Source organism: Prionailurus bengalensis, chromosome E3 (genome assembly GCF_016509475.1).
Source record: "Prionailurus bengalensis isolate Pbe53 chromosome E3, Fcat_Pben_1.1_paternal_pri, whole genome shotgun sequence".
In the NCBI taxonomy this organism is placed as follows: Eukaryota; Metazoa; Chordata; class Mammalia; order Carnivora; family Felidae; genus Prionailurus; species Prionailurus bengalensis.
The window spans coordinates 41,125,463-41,140,059 of NC_057357.1; the positions used below are offsets into that span (position 1 = coordinate 41,125,463).

The 14,597-nt window shown below is 65.3% G+C and overlaps 3 protein-coding genes across 6 annotated transcripts; 2 read left to right on the forward strand and 1 right to left on the reverse strand.

Annotated features, from left to right (window-relative positions):
- Positions 1–524: 524 nt before the first annotated feature.
- Positions 525–2,801, forward strand: GNG13 (G protein subunit gamma 13). Of its 2 annotated transcripts, none has more exons than XM_043561089.1 (3): positions 525–655; positions 2,308–2,439; positions 2,615–2,801. In XM_043561089.1, exons 2-3 carry the CDS (start codon positions 2,342–2,344, stop codon positions 2,718–2,720), a joined length of 204 nt encoding a protein of 67 aa, XP_043417024.1. In that variant the 5' UTR covers positions 525–655; positions 2,308–2,341; the 3' UTR covers positions 2,721–2,801. The 2 variants fall into 2 exon arrangements, with proteins under 2 accessions (XP_043417024.1, XP_043417025.1); XM_043561090.1 differs by lacking the exon at positions 525–655 and adding an exon at positions 973–1,021.
- Positions 2,776–11,188, reverse strand: CHTF18 (chromosome transmission fidelity factor 18). 2 transcript variants are annotated; one of them, XM_043561085.1, is made up of 22 exons: positions 11,027–11,188; positions 10,627–10,821; positions 10,395–10,545; positions 10,055–10,223; positions 9,540–9,632; positions 9,406–9,458; positions 9,132–9,276; positions 8,450–8,659; positions 7,833–7,930; positions 7,466–7,589; positions 7,231–7,382; positions 7,031–7,124; positions 6,629–6,727; positions 6,418–6,548; positions 6,059–6,230; positions 5,050–5,274; positions 4,818–4,967; positions 4,589–4,719; positions 3,775–3,919; positions 3,544–3,660; positions 3,221–3,278; positions 2,776–3,147 (listed from the first exon to the last, which is right to left on the reverse strand). In XM_043561085.1, exons 1-22 carry the CDS (start codon positions 11,115–11,117, stop codon positions 3,011–3,013), a joined length of 2,940 nt encoding a protein of 979 aa, XP_043417020.1. In that variant the 5' UTR covers positions 11,118–11,188; the 3' UTR covers positions 2,776–3,010. The 2 variants fall into 2 exon arrangements, 1 of the variants encoding a protein (XP_043417020.1); XR_006294302.1 differs by having other exon boundaries at positions 3,089–3,147; positions 3,775–3,948; positions 11,027–11,170.
- Positions 11,189–11,508: 320 nt separating this feature from the next.
- Positions 11,509–14,568, forward strand: RPUSD1 (RNA pseudouridine synthase domain containing 1). 2 transcript variants are annotated; one of them, XM_043561086.1, is made up of 6 exons: positions 11,509–11,620; positions 12,111–12,300; positions 12,399–12,522; positions 12,609–12,711; positions 12,906–13,007; positions 13,489–14,568. In XM_043561086.1, exons 2-6 carry the CDS (start codon positions 12,119–12,121, stop codon positions 13,884–13,886), a joined length of 909 nt encoding a protein of 302 aa, XP_043417021.1. In that variant the 5' UTR covers positions 11,509–11,620; positions 12,111–12,118; the 3' UTR covers positions 13,887–14,568. The 2 variants fall into 2 exon arrangements, with proteins under 2 accessions (XP_043417021.1, XP_043417023.1); XM_043561088.1 differs by lacking the exon at positions 12,111–12,300.
- The last annotated feature ends 29 nt before the right edge of the window (positions 14,569–14,597 follow it).

Consider the following 14,597-nt stretch of genomic DNA (forward strand, 5'->3'; position numbering starts at 1 on the left):
CCTGAGGCAGGACACTACCAGGGCACCCCTGGGCCCACGAAGAGCAAGTCTAGCTGTCTCTGGCTTAGGGTAAACTGAAGCATGGACATACCTCCCCGCCCTCAGGGCAGCTACCCAGTCTACCCGCTGCTGGCCGGGGCATGGGGCACAGGCCCAGATGCCCTGAAGGGGACAGGCTCACTCCTGTGGGTGGCTCAGCTCCAGGGGAGGGCTGCCCACAGACCCTTCAGTTGGCACTGCTGAGACCTCAGAGGGCTACAGTGTCCTGGCCCTGTTACCCATACCTAGTCTATGATTCAGCCCATCAGGGGCACAGAGGGCTGGGGCACAATCTAATGGCTGTAAGTCTTTGGTGGCCCAGGAGCCCACCCAGCCCTGTGGGAGACCACTGTCCAGGGCCAGAGCTGACCCACGTTGCCTACCCCTGCATCTCCCACCCCCAAGGGCTGGCAGACCATGTAGGGTCAGGCGCAGTCCCTGGAGGAGGGGAGGCAATGGGGGCGGTGCCAGAGCCTGGCCCCCAGGTGGCAGGAGTGGGCGGGGCACCTGCCCGGGCTCTGCCCGCTTATGTGCCCGCTCACTCATTCACTTGGTGTTCACTGTCACTCACCATCACTTGGTCCTTGTCACTTGGCCCTTGCTGGCACCGTCCAAGGTAGGTCTGATCAATTGGCCCCCTGTGCAGAGCAGGAAACCGAGGCCGGGAGGGATTCTGGGACTCGCCCAGATCCCACCGGGCTGACCTGGACCATCCTAACCCCCAGATGCCCCTGCCTGTTGGTCTTATGGCCGAGGGCAGCTGCCCTGCGTGTCCCAGCAGGCCCGACCCCACCAGTGGGGAGAACCCCCTCGGTCTTCGGGAGGGCGGGGCGGGGGCGGGGGCGGAGCGGCCGAAGGGGAGGGGAGCCGCGTCCTGCGCCGTGCGCGCCGCCCGCAGTGCCCGCCGAGCGCCGAGCGCCGTGGCCGGGGGCGTCGCGGGGCGCGCGGGACGGGCAGCCGGCTCCGGCGGCGCTGCGCGCAGGTAGGGCAGGCAGGGCAGGCGGCGGGGGCGGCGGGCAGGGCCGCCGCCCCCGCCCCCGCCGCGGAGAGCCCCCAACCACGTGGCTGTCCGGCCAGGGGTGGGGATGCTGAACTTGGGGTCTCCGGGAGGGGAGCACCTGCATGCCCCCCATTGGCTGCCCCCCCCAAGAGGCAGACTCCCCTCCACCGGGGTTCTTACCCCTGGCTCCTGACTGACCCTCCCACGACGACTCCTAGTGCGGCTGTTCTGTCCCCAACCGACCAGGACTGACTCCCCCCACCCCCACCCCCACAAGAGATCTTCCAGCCAGGAGTCCCCTCCACAGGCTGACGCAGGCAGGGCCGCGCTCCTGTCAACCCCTGCCCACCCTCCCAAGGTCCAGAAAGCCAATCTCCTGGCTCTCAGCCTCAGTGATGGGAGCAGGGCCTGGGGCCCAGTGAGGGACTCCCTGGGCCCCTGGAGTGGGCTGAGGTGGGGGAGGAGGCAGGAAGCAACCTGCTCTGCCAGGCTGGTGCACAGCAGAAACTGGGCCAGATGGCTTGTGGACGGTGCTGGGGGCAGCCCTGGGCCCAAAGAAGCTGCAGCCCCTCCCCAGTCCCAGGCCTGCTGTGCAGCCTGGGACCCCAAGGTCCTCAGCACCTCCTCCCTGCAGCCTCTAGGCAGAGATGCAAATTGCAGCCAAATCCTCCTGGCTCTGGGATTAACTTCCTCTGGGTAGGCTTCCCCATGCAAAGCATTAGAAAGGAACTGGAAGGAAGCCAAGCAGGGCCCCACCTCTTACATGATGATGGTCTGGGTCACCCACTCTGCAACCAGGGTGGCAAGTGGGCCTGGGAGTCGGGAGGGCAGGCTTCTGGGAACCCACTTGTGCCGTGTGCCTGGCCCTGCTGTCGCCACAACATTGCCCCTTTCCTTCCCACCCAGAGACCAGGCCATGGTAAGGGCTTTGGTGGGGGTGGGAGGTAAGGGTGTGGAACTGAGTAAAAACTTTTCCCTGCGGCTAATTAGCCCCATGGGGGAGGGGCAGGCACATGGGGCCTCATTTGTGGGGCTTCAGCTCCAGGCCCTGCACCCTGTAGACTGTGTGGGTGCCTATGTGGGTGCCTTGGGAAACTGGTGGTGAGGCCCCTGGGACCTCCCAAGCCGCAGACTGGGTGTCACTGTACAAGGGTGGGCCTCCCTCCTTCCTTTGGGAGGGGGTGCCCTCAACCAGTGGGTAGGGCACATCTGGGGGTGACCGCTGGCTGGCGGGCCCCCTGGCTGTTGCTTCCTCTCGCGCCCTCCAGCCCCAGGCTGGCCACTTCCGAAGCTCCCGACGCCATGGAGGAGTGGGATGTGCCTCAGATGAAAAAAGAGGTAGAAAGCCTCAAGTACCAGCTGGCTTTCAAGAGGGAGATGTCCTCCAAGACCATCCCTGAGTAAGTCCCCAGGACCCCACGGAGCACCGCCCACCCAGGGCTGCCGGCTCCCACCTGCATCTCATTTCCCTGCCCCCAGCGAGCGTTTTGCATGAGCCAGAACCACACCTCCACAGCCAGCCCTCGCCCTCGGGCCCCCCCTGCTCACCTCCCCCCTCCACCCTGCCGCACACAGGCTCCTCAAGTGGATCGAGGATGGGATCCCCAAGGACCCGTTCCTGAACCCCGACCTGATGAAGAACAACCCGTGGGTGGAGAAGGGCAAGTGCGCCATCCTGTGAAGCACCCCCGCCCCGACTCTCGCCTCTTTGTAGGGAGAACACCTCGATAAAGGTGTGGCTTTTATAAAGACTCTCTGATGACGTCCGTGCTTTTGTACATTTTCTGATGGAGAAAAAGCAACAGCACAGCATCAAGCCTGGGCCCTGGGGCGTCTGGTGGGGGGGTTCCAGGGCACCCAGCACGGGTCGAGGTGTCCCGCACAGCCCCAGGGTATCCAGCGTAGATCCTGGGGCGTCCGGAGAGGGGTCCAGGGCACCCAGCACGGGTCGAGGTGTCGGGCGCAGGCCCGCTACAGCAGGTCCCGGATGTACAAGCTGCGCCGCACGGCATTGGAGACGCCCTCCTTGAAGCGAAACCAGACGTCACTCCTGCCCACCGCTGTGCCTATGCGCCACTCGGTCGCATCTGTGTCCGGGGCCACATCTCCTGTGGAGGACGTGTGGTTGCTACTCTGCCTTGCTCCAGCCCCTCCCTCCCTCCCCTCCCTCCCGCCACACACCTGCATTCAGGGCTGGCGCTCTCTTGATGACCACACGACCAAAGAAGTCTCTCTCGGGCTGAAGGAGGCAGGTTGGTCAGGGTCTCAGACTCCCTGCTGTGAGCAGAGGGCCCGGCGGCTGCGGGAGCAGACGCCCACCTCCCCTCCCAGCCTCCCTTCCCTTCAGCCCCTCAGAACTCGCATAGTGGCAGGAGAACACCGTAACCAGATCCAAACTGAGCCAGTGGAACGCCCTACACTGAGCAGCAGGGAACTGGCAGGCCCCCAGGGCTGAGCACCAGCCCCGTCCCTACACGCCTGCCCCCCACCCCCACGCCCTGCACCTGTTCCTCCAGGGCCGCTCTCTTCAGGATGCGCTCCAGCCGCTGCTCCTCGTGGCTGCGTGAGGCAGGTGGCTGCGTCCCTTTCTCCCCAGCAACCCCCTGGGGACCCTCCTCTGCCTGCAAAAACAGGTGGCGAAGACTGACTGCGCAGGGCCACTCCAGGGACAAGGTCCCCTCCAACAGCCCTGCCCTCCTAGGCCTGGCTCTGGCCCGAAGCCCGGGCAGGCTTACCTGGTGGCTATCCCCAGCCCGGGCCAAGGCCTCTGCCCGCCGCATCTTCTCCATTTCAATCTCGTGGGCGATGAGCTGCTTGGCCTGGTAGGTGAGGGGCTTGCGGGCCGGCAGCTCAGGAAAGCGGCAGACCTCCTCCACATTCCTGCTCTCAGAGTTGGCACAGAGATGTACCTGGTCAGCAGAGACAGGCAGGGGCCACCTGCCACACCAGCCCCAGACGCCAGAATGTAAGAGCTGCAGGGTGGGCCCGGTCCCGGCAACACGATGCCTGAGCCCCACAGCAAGAGAAGACGACCTGCCCCAAGCCTCAGTTTCCCCGACTACACGTGGGCACAAGAAGGGAACCCCTCCAGGGCCACAGGATGAAGAAATGAGACAAGGCAAGGCCTGGTCTCAAGTCTGGGGCTGAGTGCTTGGAACTGTCACCACTACCACTTCCCTGTGACTGTGACAGAGGGAGACGTGCGGCTGGTGCCTCGCTGGGTAGCAGGGCCCCGGAGACTATCTCGGGATGGGGAAGCCGAGCCCTGGGGACCTCAAGGGCCCTCTGCGGGACACTGAGGCAGCGAGAGCCTCCGCGGTAAACCTCAGACCCCAGCGCTGTGCCTGACCTGGAACACCACGCCTCACGATCACATCTTGGCAAAGGCTAAGCGGGAACCGAGCCCCTGCCGCTACCCCACAAACGGCAACACCGACACACACGTCGCCGAGACCACGCTTTCAGATTCCCGGCCCAGAGACCACCACGGCACTTGGAGCCCAGCTTCCTGCCCCCGGCACCCCCGCCCCAGGTGCCGCACAGACTCACGGCTCTAGCCTGTAGACATAGTGCCCGTCGGGCATGCGCTCCTGGCGGTAGGTTAGGCTGTAGGCAAGCATGGTTCCCACAAGGCCGGCCAGCTGCTGTTTCTCACGAGTGCTGTACAGCTGTGTGCTCACCTGTGGACAGGGCGCAGGGGCAAGGGCACGGACGCTGAGCATGGCCAGGGGCCCTCCCCTACGGGCAGTCGCAACCCCGCCCTGGCTGAGGCACTCACAGGGCGCAGCTTGGGTGCAAGGATGTCCAGAAGCAGGCAGAGAACATCCAGGACGAGGGCCTGAGGTGCAGCCCGGCTGCGGGTAGCGGGCGTCAGGCCCGACACCAGCGTCTGGATGAGGTTCTGTGTCTTGCTTGTCCGGTTCTGGGCCTGGGGCAGAGAGTGAATGGGGCCTGGATAACCCGGCGTCTCTGGGCCGGCCCCGAGCCCCAGGCTGGGCGCAGGGGCACACCTCCTGCTGGCTGCTGGGGAAGGCGATCCTCGGCACGTGGCTGGAGGCGAAGAGCAGGTGGAAGGCTGCCGGCAGGAAGGGCAGGTAGCGCAGCAACCGGAAGCTCTGGCCGTGGTGGGCGGCCCGGCTCAGCAGGTCATCAAAGGCCAGCCAGTCGAGCGCCGCGCACACGGCACCCAGGCTGGAGTCCCGAAGCCGCAGGCGCAGGAAGTTGTCAAACAGGCCCTGGGGGTGAGCAGGTGGGTGGGCCCCGAACCCCTCCAGCCGCGGCCCCCAGCCCGCCATGTAAGCACCACCCAACGGGAACCTCCACCTCCCACCGCCCTGCCAAATGCAGGGCCTTGGGACATCTGCAAACACCAGCAAGGGCCCGCCCCAAGACCCCAAAGACAGAGCCAAGAAGGCCCAGCCTGCCGCCCCAGTGTTCTGACCAAATCCCTGACAGACGCACAAAAGAACCCGACCTCCCTAAAGGAAGTTCCATCGGTCAGAATCAAGGGCATAGAAGAAGCCCCACTCTCGTTCCTTGCAAGAGTCGTCTCCTTGGGCTACGGCACGACCCCTCCCCGTAACGGTTTCCAGATTTACGGATCGCCCAATAATCCAAAGCTGCTTAGTCAGGGAGGCAGCTTAGGCCGGGCTTCCCGGGGGTGGGGGGGGCACCTCTGCCACCCGCCCAAACCGGAACTCCACTCTGCCCGCTCCGCCCCACCCAGATGGATCCCGACCAGCAAATGGAGTGACCCCACTGCGCACCCAGCCCACCTCCCCACCCTGCCAGCCCACACGGGGCGTCCCCTCCTGGCACCAGCTAGTCCCTCCACCCAGGCCTCTGTCCATTTGCTGTCATCTCTGATGCACCTCCGATGCCCCACGTCCACCACCCCTCGCACCTATCCTGTTTCCCTGACACCATCTGAAGTGTCTCCCACCCGCTGTCTGGGGACAGACACACAGCCAGGTACTGACCCACCGGGAGCCCCCAAAAACGTCCCAAGAGCATCATTACCTGGACCACCTTCTCATGCTCGCCTGCAGACGCAGCCACGTGCAGGATGTGGTAGAACCGCTGGGAAGCCGTGGTCAAAGGCACCTCGGCAGAACGGGGCCCCAGACCTGTGGGCCCATCGCCAAGCAGGAGCGTGTGCGGGATCAGGGCCAGGTTCTGGCCCCAGCGTTGCCTGCAGAGAGGTGCCGAGGCTGGAACGGAGCCCCGCCTCTTTATCGCTCTCGGTGGCACCTTGCCACCCAAAGCGGCCTGAGGGTCTGCTCTACTGGTCCTTAACGGGATGGCGGGGAGGCCAAGTGCCCCCAGGGCCTGGGCAGCATTCAGTCTCTGCTGGAGGCAGGGCTGGCCGGCCCGCTTACCTCTGGGCCCGGGGCAGCTGGAAGACCTCCTGCCACACGGAGAAGAGCCCCTTGCGCTGGTCCTTGAGACCCACGCGAGTGGTCTGCACGACCTGCACGCTCAGCTGCCGCCGGCCCCGCCCGTGCAGGAACTGGACACAAGGTGTGCGGGGCAGTGAGAGGCGGCTGAGCCCTGCCTCCCCCGGCCGCAGCCCCTGCCCCACCTGCCCACCTGCAGGGTGTTGATGCAGGCGCGGATGTCGTTGTCCGTCTTCTCACAGAGAGCCGCCAGCGCACCCGGGTCGGCCTGCATGCCCCGCCGCAGGGAGATCTGCAGGGAGGCGGGAGGGTGGGCGCTCTCTCCCCCAGAAACCCACCCCAAGGCCACCTCTTCCCGAGAACACAGGTGATTGCAGGGGAACAACAGCTACAGACTCAGGGGCCCGGCCTCACTCTGTGCTCGAACCATCTACTGCCAGAGGGCAAACTGGTCCAGTCACCCCCACGCCCAGGGGTCAGCTAGGGGATGGGGCCTGGATGCGAGAGGGGACCAGGACAGGCGCGGCGTCCCCCCACCCCATAGCTGGCCACATGGCCCCCCGGTTGCGTATTCCCCACCACAGCCCTCACCCACCTCTTGTAGCCGCTGCACGAGCCTGGAAGACAGTGTGGGCGGAAAGTGGAGAAGAAAGGCCTGCTGCCTCAGCTGCCGCAAGGAGGGCACAAACCTGTAGGGGGCAGACACGGGCACACACCCGCCCCCAAGGGCAAAGGCAGGGCGGGTGGGGGGGGGGGCGGCACCCTCCCAGGGGCCCTCTGCTCTCCCCCACTCACTGGTCATTGCAAATGCAGATGACGGGCCTCATCAGGAGTCCGCCCTCAGCCCGGCGTCGCCGTCCCCCACTTGTGGGAACAGCCGGACCCCCAGACTCTGCTTCTTGCGGGCCCTTGCGATCCAGGATGCTCAGAAGAACGTTGACGGCGGCCTGGGGTATGGGCGGAGGACACGGTGAGCCCTAGCCCATTGCCGGCCCACCTGCCCACCCACTGGGGCGCCCAGGAGGCCCACCACAGGGGCCCCGTCGATCTCATCGATGACCAGACAGTTGGGTTTCCCGCCAGCACCCAGCACCGACTCCATCTGCGTGGCCGCCTCAATGCACGTGCGGAAGGCCTCAGGGCTGCGGTCGTCACTGGAACCAGTGAGGCCAGAGGTGGGGCCATCAGGGGAGCGATCGGGGTCCCTGGCAGCACAGGCTCCCAGGACTGGGCCACCAGGCCTACAGCTAGAGGCTACCCTGTGACAGGACCACCCCGCGTCCCAGCGACCCCTGACAAAGCACGAACTCCACCGCCCAAGACCCCGGGACCAAGCCCCACCTCTGGCCCACCACGGTTTCGGGGGAGTCAGAACAGACCGGAGGCCTGGCACGTACCTCGCATTCAACTCCACCACGCAGTAACCAGCTTGCCGCGCAATCACGTGAGCCAGGGTGGTCTTGCCCAGCCCCGGGGGGCCACACAGCAGCGCCACCTGCGGCCGAGACAGGCCGGATGAAGACAGGCTACCACCCGTACCACCGCGGAACCCCTGCCCCGCCCTCGAGGCTAAAACTCCTGTCCTGTGAGGCTCGCTCCTAACGGACGTGCCCCAAGCCCACTGTGGCAAGCACACAAGCACAGGCCACACTCAGCGCGCTTGGGTTCCCGCCTACTGCTTCAGAGTCAGAGACAGTGCTGCCCGAGACCAGCAGTGAGGAGATCTGACAGAGACGCAGATGCTGCTAGTGCAACTGACCCCCCAGAGACCACCCGCTGTCGCCGTGAGCGTCCTGGAAAGGTACGGAATCCTCCGAAAAGCAAACTTCGTCCGAGTCTTTAAAGCACACTCAAATTCCAACTCGTGTCGCCGACGTTCCGTGCCAACACCCTGGCGTTATGACGCCCTCAGCCACGGAGACAGAGGCCCCCAGAGGCTGCAAGGGCGCTGGCCACCCGGAGAGCACAGCCCCCGGGCTCAGAGATGTGTGTGGCACAGCCAGGCGGGGCTCACCTTCTGCCGGGGCCGCCGGCTCGGGTCCAGGTCAGCCTCTAGCATGTCCTCTAGCACCTGCTCGTGGCTTTTCCATTTGCTGAAGGTCGTGGCCTCCTTGCTACCGCGGGCCAGCTCTAGACCGGGTCTGGGCCTCCTAGCAGGCCTCTCTCGGCCGAACACCACCAGGTCCCACAGCTTCAGCCACTTGAGGAGGCAGCGGTTAGTGAACTGCGGGACGGGAAGCGTGGCCTGGAGGAACCGCCAGCACCAAGGACTCCCCGTGCCCGCCCTTCACGTCAGTCTGCTGTCCCAAGCCCCGAAAGACACACGGGAATGTGGAAGCTAAGGAACAGGTCACCCTGCCGGTGAGTGACAGAGCGAGACTCGCACCAGGACCTCCGTCCCTACCACCCTAACTCCCTCAGGAGACCCCACTGTCCCGCGTGTTCCAGCATCAGCTGCTGGGACAGTGGGGAAGGAAACAGGCTGCAGGCAGGGGGAGCCCTGGACCCCCAGCCCAGGTCGCAGGTGACTTCCAGAATGCCAGCCCCACGCTGGCCTCAGCTTCCCCACATACAGCTCCAAAGCGCAAATCCAAACCCTCTCCACCCTCCCAAGGTCCTTCAAGCTGACAAGAACAACTTTGGGGCAACAAAAAAATCAGTCACGCTTGAACGGGAACAAGAGAACGAGGTCTCACGTCATCGCTAAGAAGCTCCGTGTAGCACCGCGGTGCGAACTCATCCACCCAGAGGCAGTGCTGGGAGTCGTCTTGGCTGTCAGCCAGCTCTTCCTCAGGGGCCCCCGAAGTCTGGACCTCCTCTCCCACCTCCTCAGAGCTGAGGCTGGAGAACATCATGCCCTGAGCTGCCGGGCGAGTAGAGGAACTGCACACCCCCCACCGACTACAAGCTGGAGATCAGCAGTCCAAGAACCGGTAAGGGTCCCAGGGCTGGAAGGGCCCACCGTGTCACCTGCGAAGCGTGTCTGAGAGCCGACGGGCCTCCTCAAGCAGTTGCTGCCTCCGCTGTGCAAACAGCAGAGACGGGATCAGCGTGTCTCCAGCACGCAGTCCCCCCAGAGCTACCCTTCTGCCGACAAATCCCACCTCACTGTCGACCTGCTCCTTCAGGGACGCGAAGGACACACCCAACAGGTCCAGCTGGCCACGGCCTCGCCACCAGATATCAAGGAAAGGGTTCTGTAGGGAAACGAAGACACCCTTTGTCATCTCTCAGAACACAACCACCCACAGACCCTCTCTCGTCAGCGCTCAAGGACCCAGGTGGCATTTTCTACTGACAACAGACCAACGCAAGGACAAACCGCCTCTCCAAACAAAAATCCTAAAGAGAAAATGCACTGGGATGGAGATAGCTCTAAAGAAAAAAGGTAAAGGTTAAAACATCTGAGAAAGGGAAAAGAGACGCCACAGGAAGGGGACAGTGAAACTGGCCCTCACAAGTGGATGACTGCAGGTCACGTGAACTTCCTGAGGGGTCCCCAGGGTCTGAGGGTTGATATGATGTCTAGGACCCTTTCCTGGACAGCACCGAGCCCGCCAACCCTGCAGGAAGGCTGTTGCCAGCCTCTCACCCCCACTTGTGGCCACACAACACTCACCTGCACCCCTGTGCCCACGGGGTCACCCCGCAGCACCAGAAAAGCCCGGCAGCCACCAGTGGAGGTCACACTGACATAGTCCTCCAGGACAGGGGGCCGCCTCAGGACAGGATTTCGAGCTGCTGGAGAGGCCTGAAGGGGACCCACGTCAGCACCAGCATCCAAGGGCCTAGGAAGGGACAGATGCTGACCTGGGGACACTCACCTCCTGTGACCATGGCAGGAGAAACTCAGATCCACTCTTGACTATACATCCCTCCCACACACACTCAGCCCCAAGCCTCCCAAAACCTGGGACCCTCCCAAAATCCCTGGGGCATCTGTGCCCCAAGCCACACACCCTTTGCCCCACAGTTCAGGAGGGATCTCTGGACTCGGTGGGGGGGTGATGTCCCCAGCAGGCGAGTCAGGAAGGGGCGGCTCTTCCATTTGCTCAGGTCTGAAGTTCAGCTTCTTCACGACTTCCAGCCTGAGCCGTTTGACCCTGGGGGCTGGGGAGAAAGTCGAAAGTTTCAGAAGCTCTTGCCAAGCACCACACCCCATCCGTATGCCTTGGGGCTCTGAGGACATACTGGGGGGCAAGGCCCCGTCCCTGGGGTCATGATCGGCCAGCTGCCTCTTCCTGGCACTGCCTTTGTGGTTCCCTGGAGGTCCGCCTGGAGAGCAATGAGTGGCAGCGTCCCCTCCAGCAACGGCCTCCTCGAATGTCAGCCGGGACCGACACACCGCGGGCCAGGGACCCCTGGAGGGCGACGGGGCGGCTGTCCCTGCCGGGAGAGAAGGTTGACAGCAGCGGCGCCAGGTCAGCCTGTACCGGCAACAGCTCCCGCGGTCTGTGGCGCTGGAGGGCCCTCCTCGCTCCGATACGCCCCCGCCTGAGCTCGCTCCAGCCTCCGGGTCCCCGCCGCCTCCCCTCCTCCGACCAGCCCTCCAGGACTAGGGGGACGAGGCCGAGGCGGGGCCCACGCCCACCTTCCAGCTCGGCCAGCACCTCGAGCTCGGCCGCAAACTGGCTGTAGAAGTCGTCCTGGCCACCCCCCAGCTCGCGCTCGGGGTCTCCCATGGCGCCCGCTCCCGCTGCACCAACCCGCCGCTCCGAACCTCCCGCGCGGCCGCCCGTGCTGCGCGCCGTTCCCGCCCCTCGCGTCCCGGCGCCGCCAATCAATGGCCGGCGTGCCCGGCGGCTCTCGCCATTGGCCACCGGGAGGAGCGGGGCGGAGGCGGGGCTGCGCGCGCAGGCCGGGCGGGGCCGAGCCAGCGCCGTGGCCTCGGGCGCTCACCATTGGCCGGCAAGCCCGCCTGTCTGCGACGAGGGCGGGGAGAGCGCCGGGCTGAGCAGACGCGCCGGAGTCGAAGCGGAGGTCTCGGGCGCTCACCATTGGCCCGTACGGCCGCCCGTCCGGGGCGTGCGCGGGGCGTGGGCGGGGCGTGGGCAGGGCTGCGCGCTCCGGTAGGTCCCGTGAGGCGCGGCTGCGGGGTCGCTGGGCCGCCAGGTGCGGGGACGTAGTGCTGGAGCCGGCGCCCGGCAGCTGCCTTGCGGGCCGGGGCGGTGCGGCTAAGCTGCAGGTCGGTCCGAAGTAGGGGCGGGGCAGGCTGCGGGAAGGGCTCCCAGAACCCGTAGGCCGGTGCCCATCAGACGCGGGGGTCGGGGGCTGCCGGGGAGGATTGTATCTGCTTCGGGGCGGGGGCGGGGGGGTGAGGGCGGAGATGGCCGCCCTCGCTGGGCGCCACCGCCGCCGGCGGGGGGGGGGGTGGCCGGCAGCTCCTCTCTTGGCCCCTCCCCTCTCGGCAAGCGGCTCCTGTCGCGCGTTGGAGGACTGCCCCGGAGGGGTCCGCGGGGGTGGGCTGAGGCGCGAGACTGCTTCTTCCGGGCTCTGCGTTTGGGTCGGACAACCCCACAGTCAGAGCTGAGAAGTGAGAGTAGAAAGGGATCTAGTGCGTGCGGACGCCGCGTCAGTAGCTTCACGCCGGGGACCCTGGAGAACAGGGATGTACACGCCAATTGCGCAGGACGCTGACGTGCGCTGTACTTCCCGTGGACCCCCGTGCGTTGCAGGCGCCAGCATGGAAGCAGGCCCAGTAGAGAGCCTGTCGGTGGTGTACCAGAGCCAGGATTTCCTGGTGGTGAACAAGCACTGGGACCTGCGCATCGACAGTAGGATGTGGCGTGAGACCCCCACCCTCCAGAAGCAGCTGCGCCTCCGCTTCCCCGAGTTAGCGGACCCTGACACCTACTATGGGTTCAGGTGTGCAGAGGCCAGGCACTGGTGGCCCCCAGCGGCCTCTGCGGGAGGGAAGTGGCCACCCCCAGTCTAGCCACCCCTGATCCGCTGCCCCATGCCAGGTTCTGCCACCAGTTGGACTTCTCCACCAGCGGGGCCCTCTGTGTGGCCTTGAACAAGGCTGCAGCGGGCAGCGCTTACAAGTGCTTCAAGGAGCGTCGTGTCACCAAGGCTTACTTGGCTCTGGTAAGGCCTGACCGGTCTCCGAGGCAGGGGGTTCCCCAGAAGTGGTGGGTGGCCCCGAGAACAGCTCCTGACCCTCTGCCTGGCAGGTACGGGGACACGTCCAGGAGAGCCGGATGACCATCAACTATGCCATCGGCAGGAACAGCACAGAGGGTCGGGCTCACACCATGTGCATCGAGGGTACACAGGGTACGCAGGCCAGGGGAGTGGGGTCTGTCAGGGGGACATCCCTGGGGACCAGTGGGAGGGGGGAGGGTCATCCAGTGCCTGATGGGAGGGCCTGAGCGGGGAAGGCCCATGGAGACAGGTGAGCTGGGCTGGAGTGGATGATCGGGCCCTAGGCTGGTCCAGCCAACCTTCACGCCCTGTCCTCCTCTTCACAGGCTGTGAGAACCCAAAGCCAAGTGTCACCGAGCTGGTGGTCTTGGAACACGGGCTGTACGCGGGCGACCCCGTCTCCAAAGTGCTGTTGCAGCCCCTCACGGGTACGTCTGGGGGCGGGGACCAGGAAGCCGTCCAGGCCCCTTTGCTGTCTGTTAACGATGTCCCTCGCGCCCCTGGCGCGGTCGATGTCTGGCACCCACGTCTCTTCACACAAGGTGCTGCGGTGTCCCTTCTGTTACGTGTGAGATGAAACGGTGGCACAGGGGCAGAGTGGCCTGCCTGGGGCCGTTCCACTATCTCAGCCCCACACGGGGTCTTGCTCCTGGACGTGAGGGCCTCTGGAAGGCCGGCAGGAGTTCTCCAGCGTGCCTGGCCCTGACCCTCCCGGCAGCGACTCTGGGAGTCGACCGCTTCTCTAAATCCCGATGTTCTCATTTGTACCAGGAAACAGAGAGGTCTGCCATTTTCAAGGGTTTCGTGGGGCTTCCAGACAGCGACAGGACAGGGCTGGGGCGATGTGGGGGGAGGGGAGGGGCACGGGATGCCCGCCCCACCCTACCTGTTCCCTCGGCAACCCCACAGGCCGGACGCACCAACTGCGTGTGCACTGCAGCGCCCTCAGTCACCCCGTCGTGGGGGACCTGACCTACGGGCAGGCGTCGGGCCGGGAAGACCAGCCCTTCCGCATGATGCTGCACGCGTTTTACCTGCGCATCCCCACCCACACCGAGTGTGTGGAGGCCTGCACGCCAGATCCCTTCGTGCCCACGCTCGATGCCTGCTGGAGCCCCCACACCCTGGTGCGGTCACTGGACCAGCTCGTCCAGGTCCTGAGGGCTGCTCCCGACCCTGAGCCTGCGGAAGGGAGCCCTGGACCTTGCAGCACTCCCACACCCTCCACCAGGCCCCCCGAGACAGAGGCACAGCGGGCGTCGTGCCTGCAGTGGCTGTCAGAGTGGACACTGGAGCCTGACAACTAAGGGCACCACGGTGGGTGGGAGCGCCAGCTGGGACCACTAGGGGTGGGGGCTTCAGGGGAGAACCCTAGGCCCGTCCCAAGTCGGGGGTGTCCCTGTGTGCGGCGCCCCTGCGGACAGGGACGGAATCCCCTGGCTGTGGCAGCTAGACCTGGAGAGGGGCCGCAAGGCCAGCAGGGGGAGCCAGGCCACCACGATTCTGGAGGATGAGGCCTTCCTCCAAGCCCCCTCTCCCCCAGGGGAAACCAAGGCCTGCCTTCCTGGCTCCAAAGCTTCATCCCTCGCGGCTTGTTTTTGTAAATTTGCCCAAGGTCTTCCTGCAAGAGGCAGAGGCAAGAGCTGAGCCGGCCTCAGAGCACCTGGTCCTCACCGTTCTCAGAGGTCCTGTGTTGGTCAGCCTAGCCGGGCTGGGCCTCCCCTCTTGCAGACCCTGACCCATCCTGCCCGTGATACTGCCTTGTGCCTTTGCTTCTACCACACTCTGCCCGTGGGCCCCCTCCTACCCAGATGGCTTGTGGGGAGGGTCTGAGCCACGCCTCTCGACCCTCTCACAATGCCTAGGCAGCCAGCAGTCCCGGATTTGGGCTTGGGAGTGAGGACGACCAGCCCCCATCCCCGGTAACACAGCCCCATCAGCCTCCTTACAGCTGAGCGTCAGGGACTCAATAAATACTCAGTGACTGACCCCGTGAGCAATCGTGAATCTGTCCGACG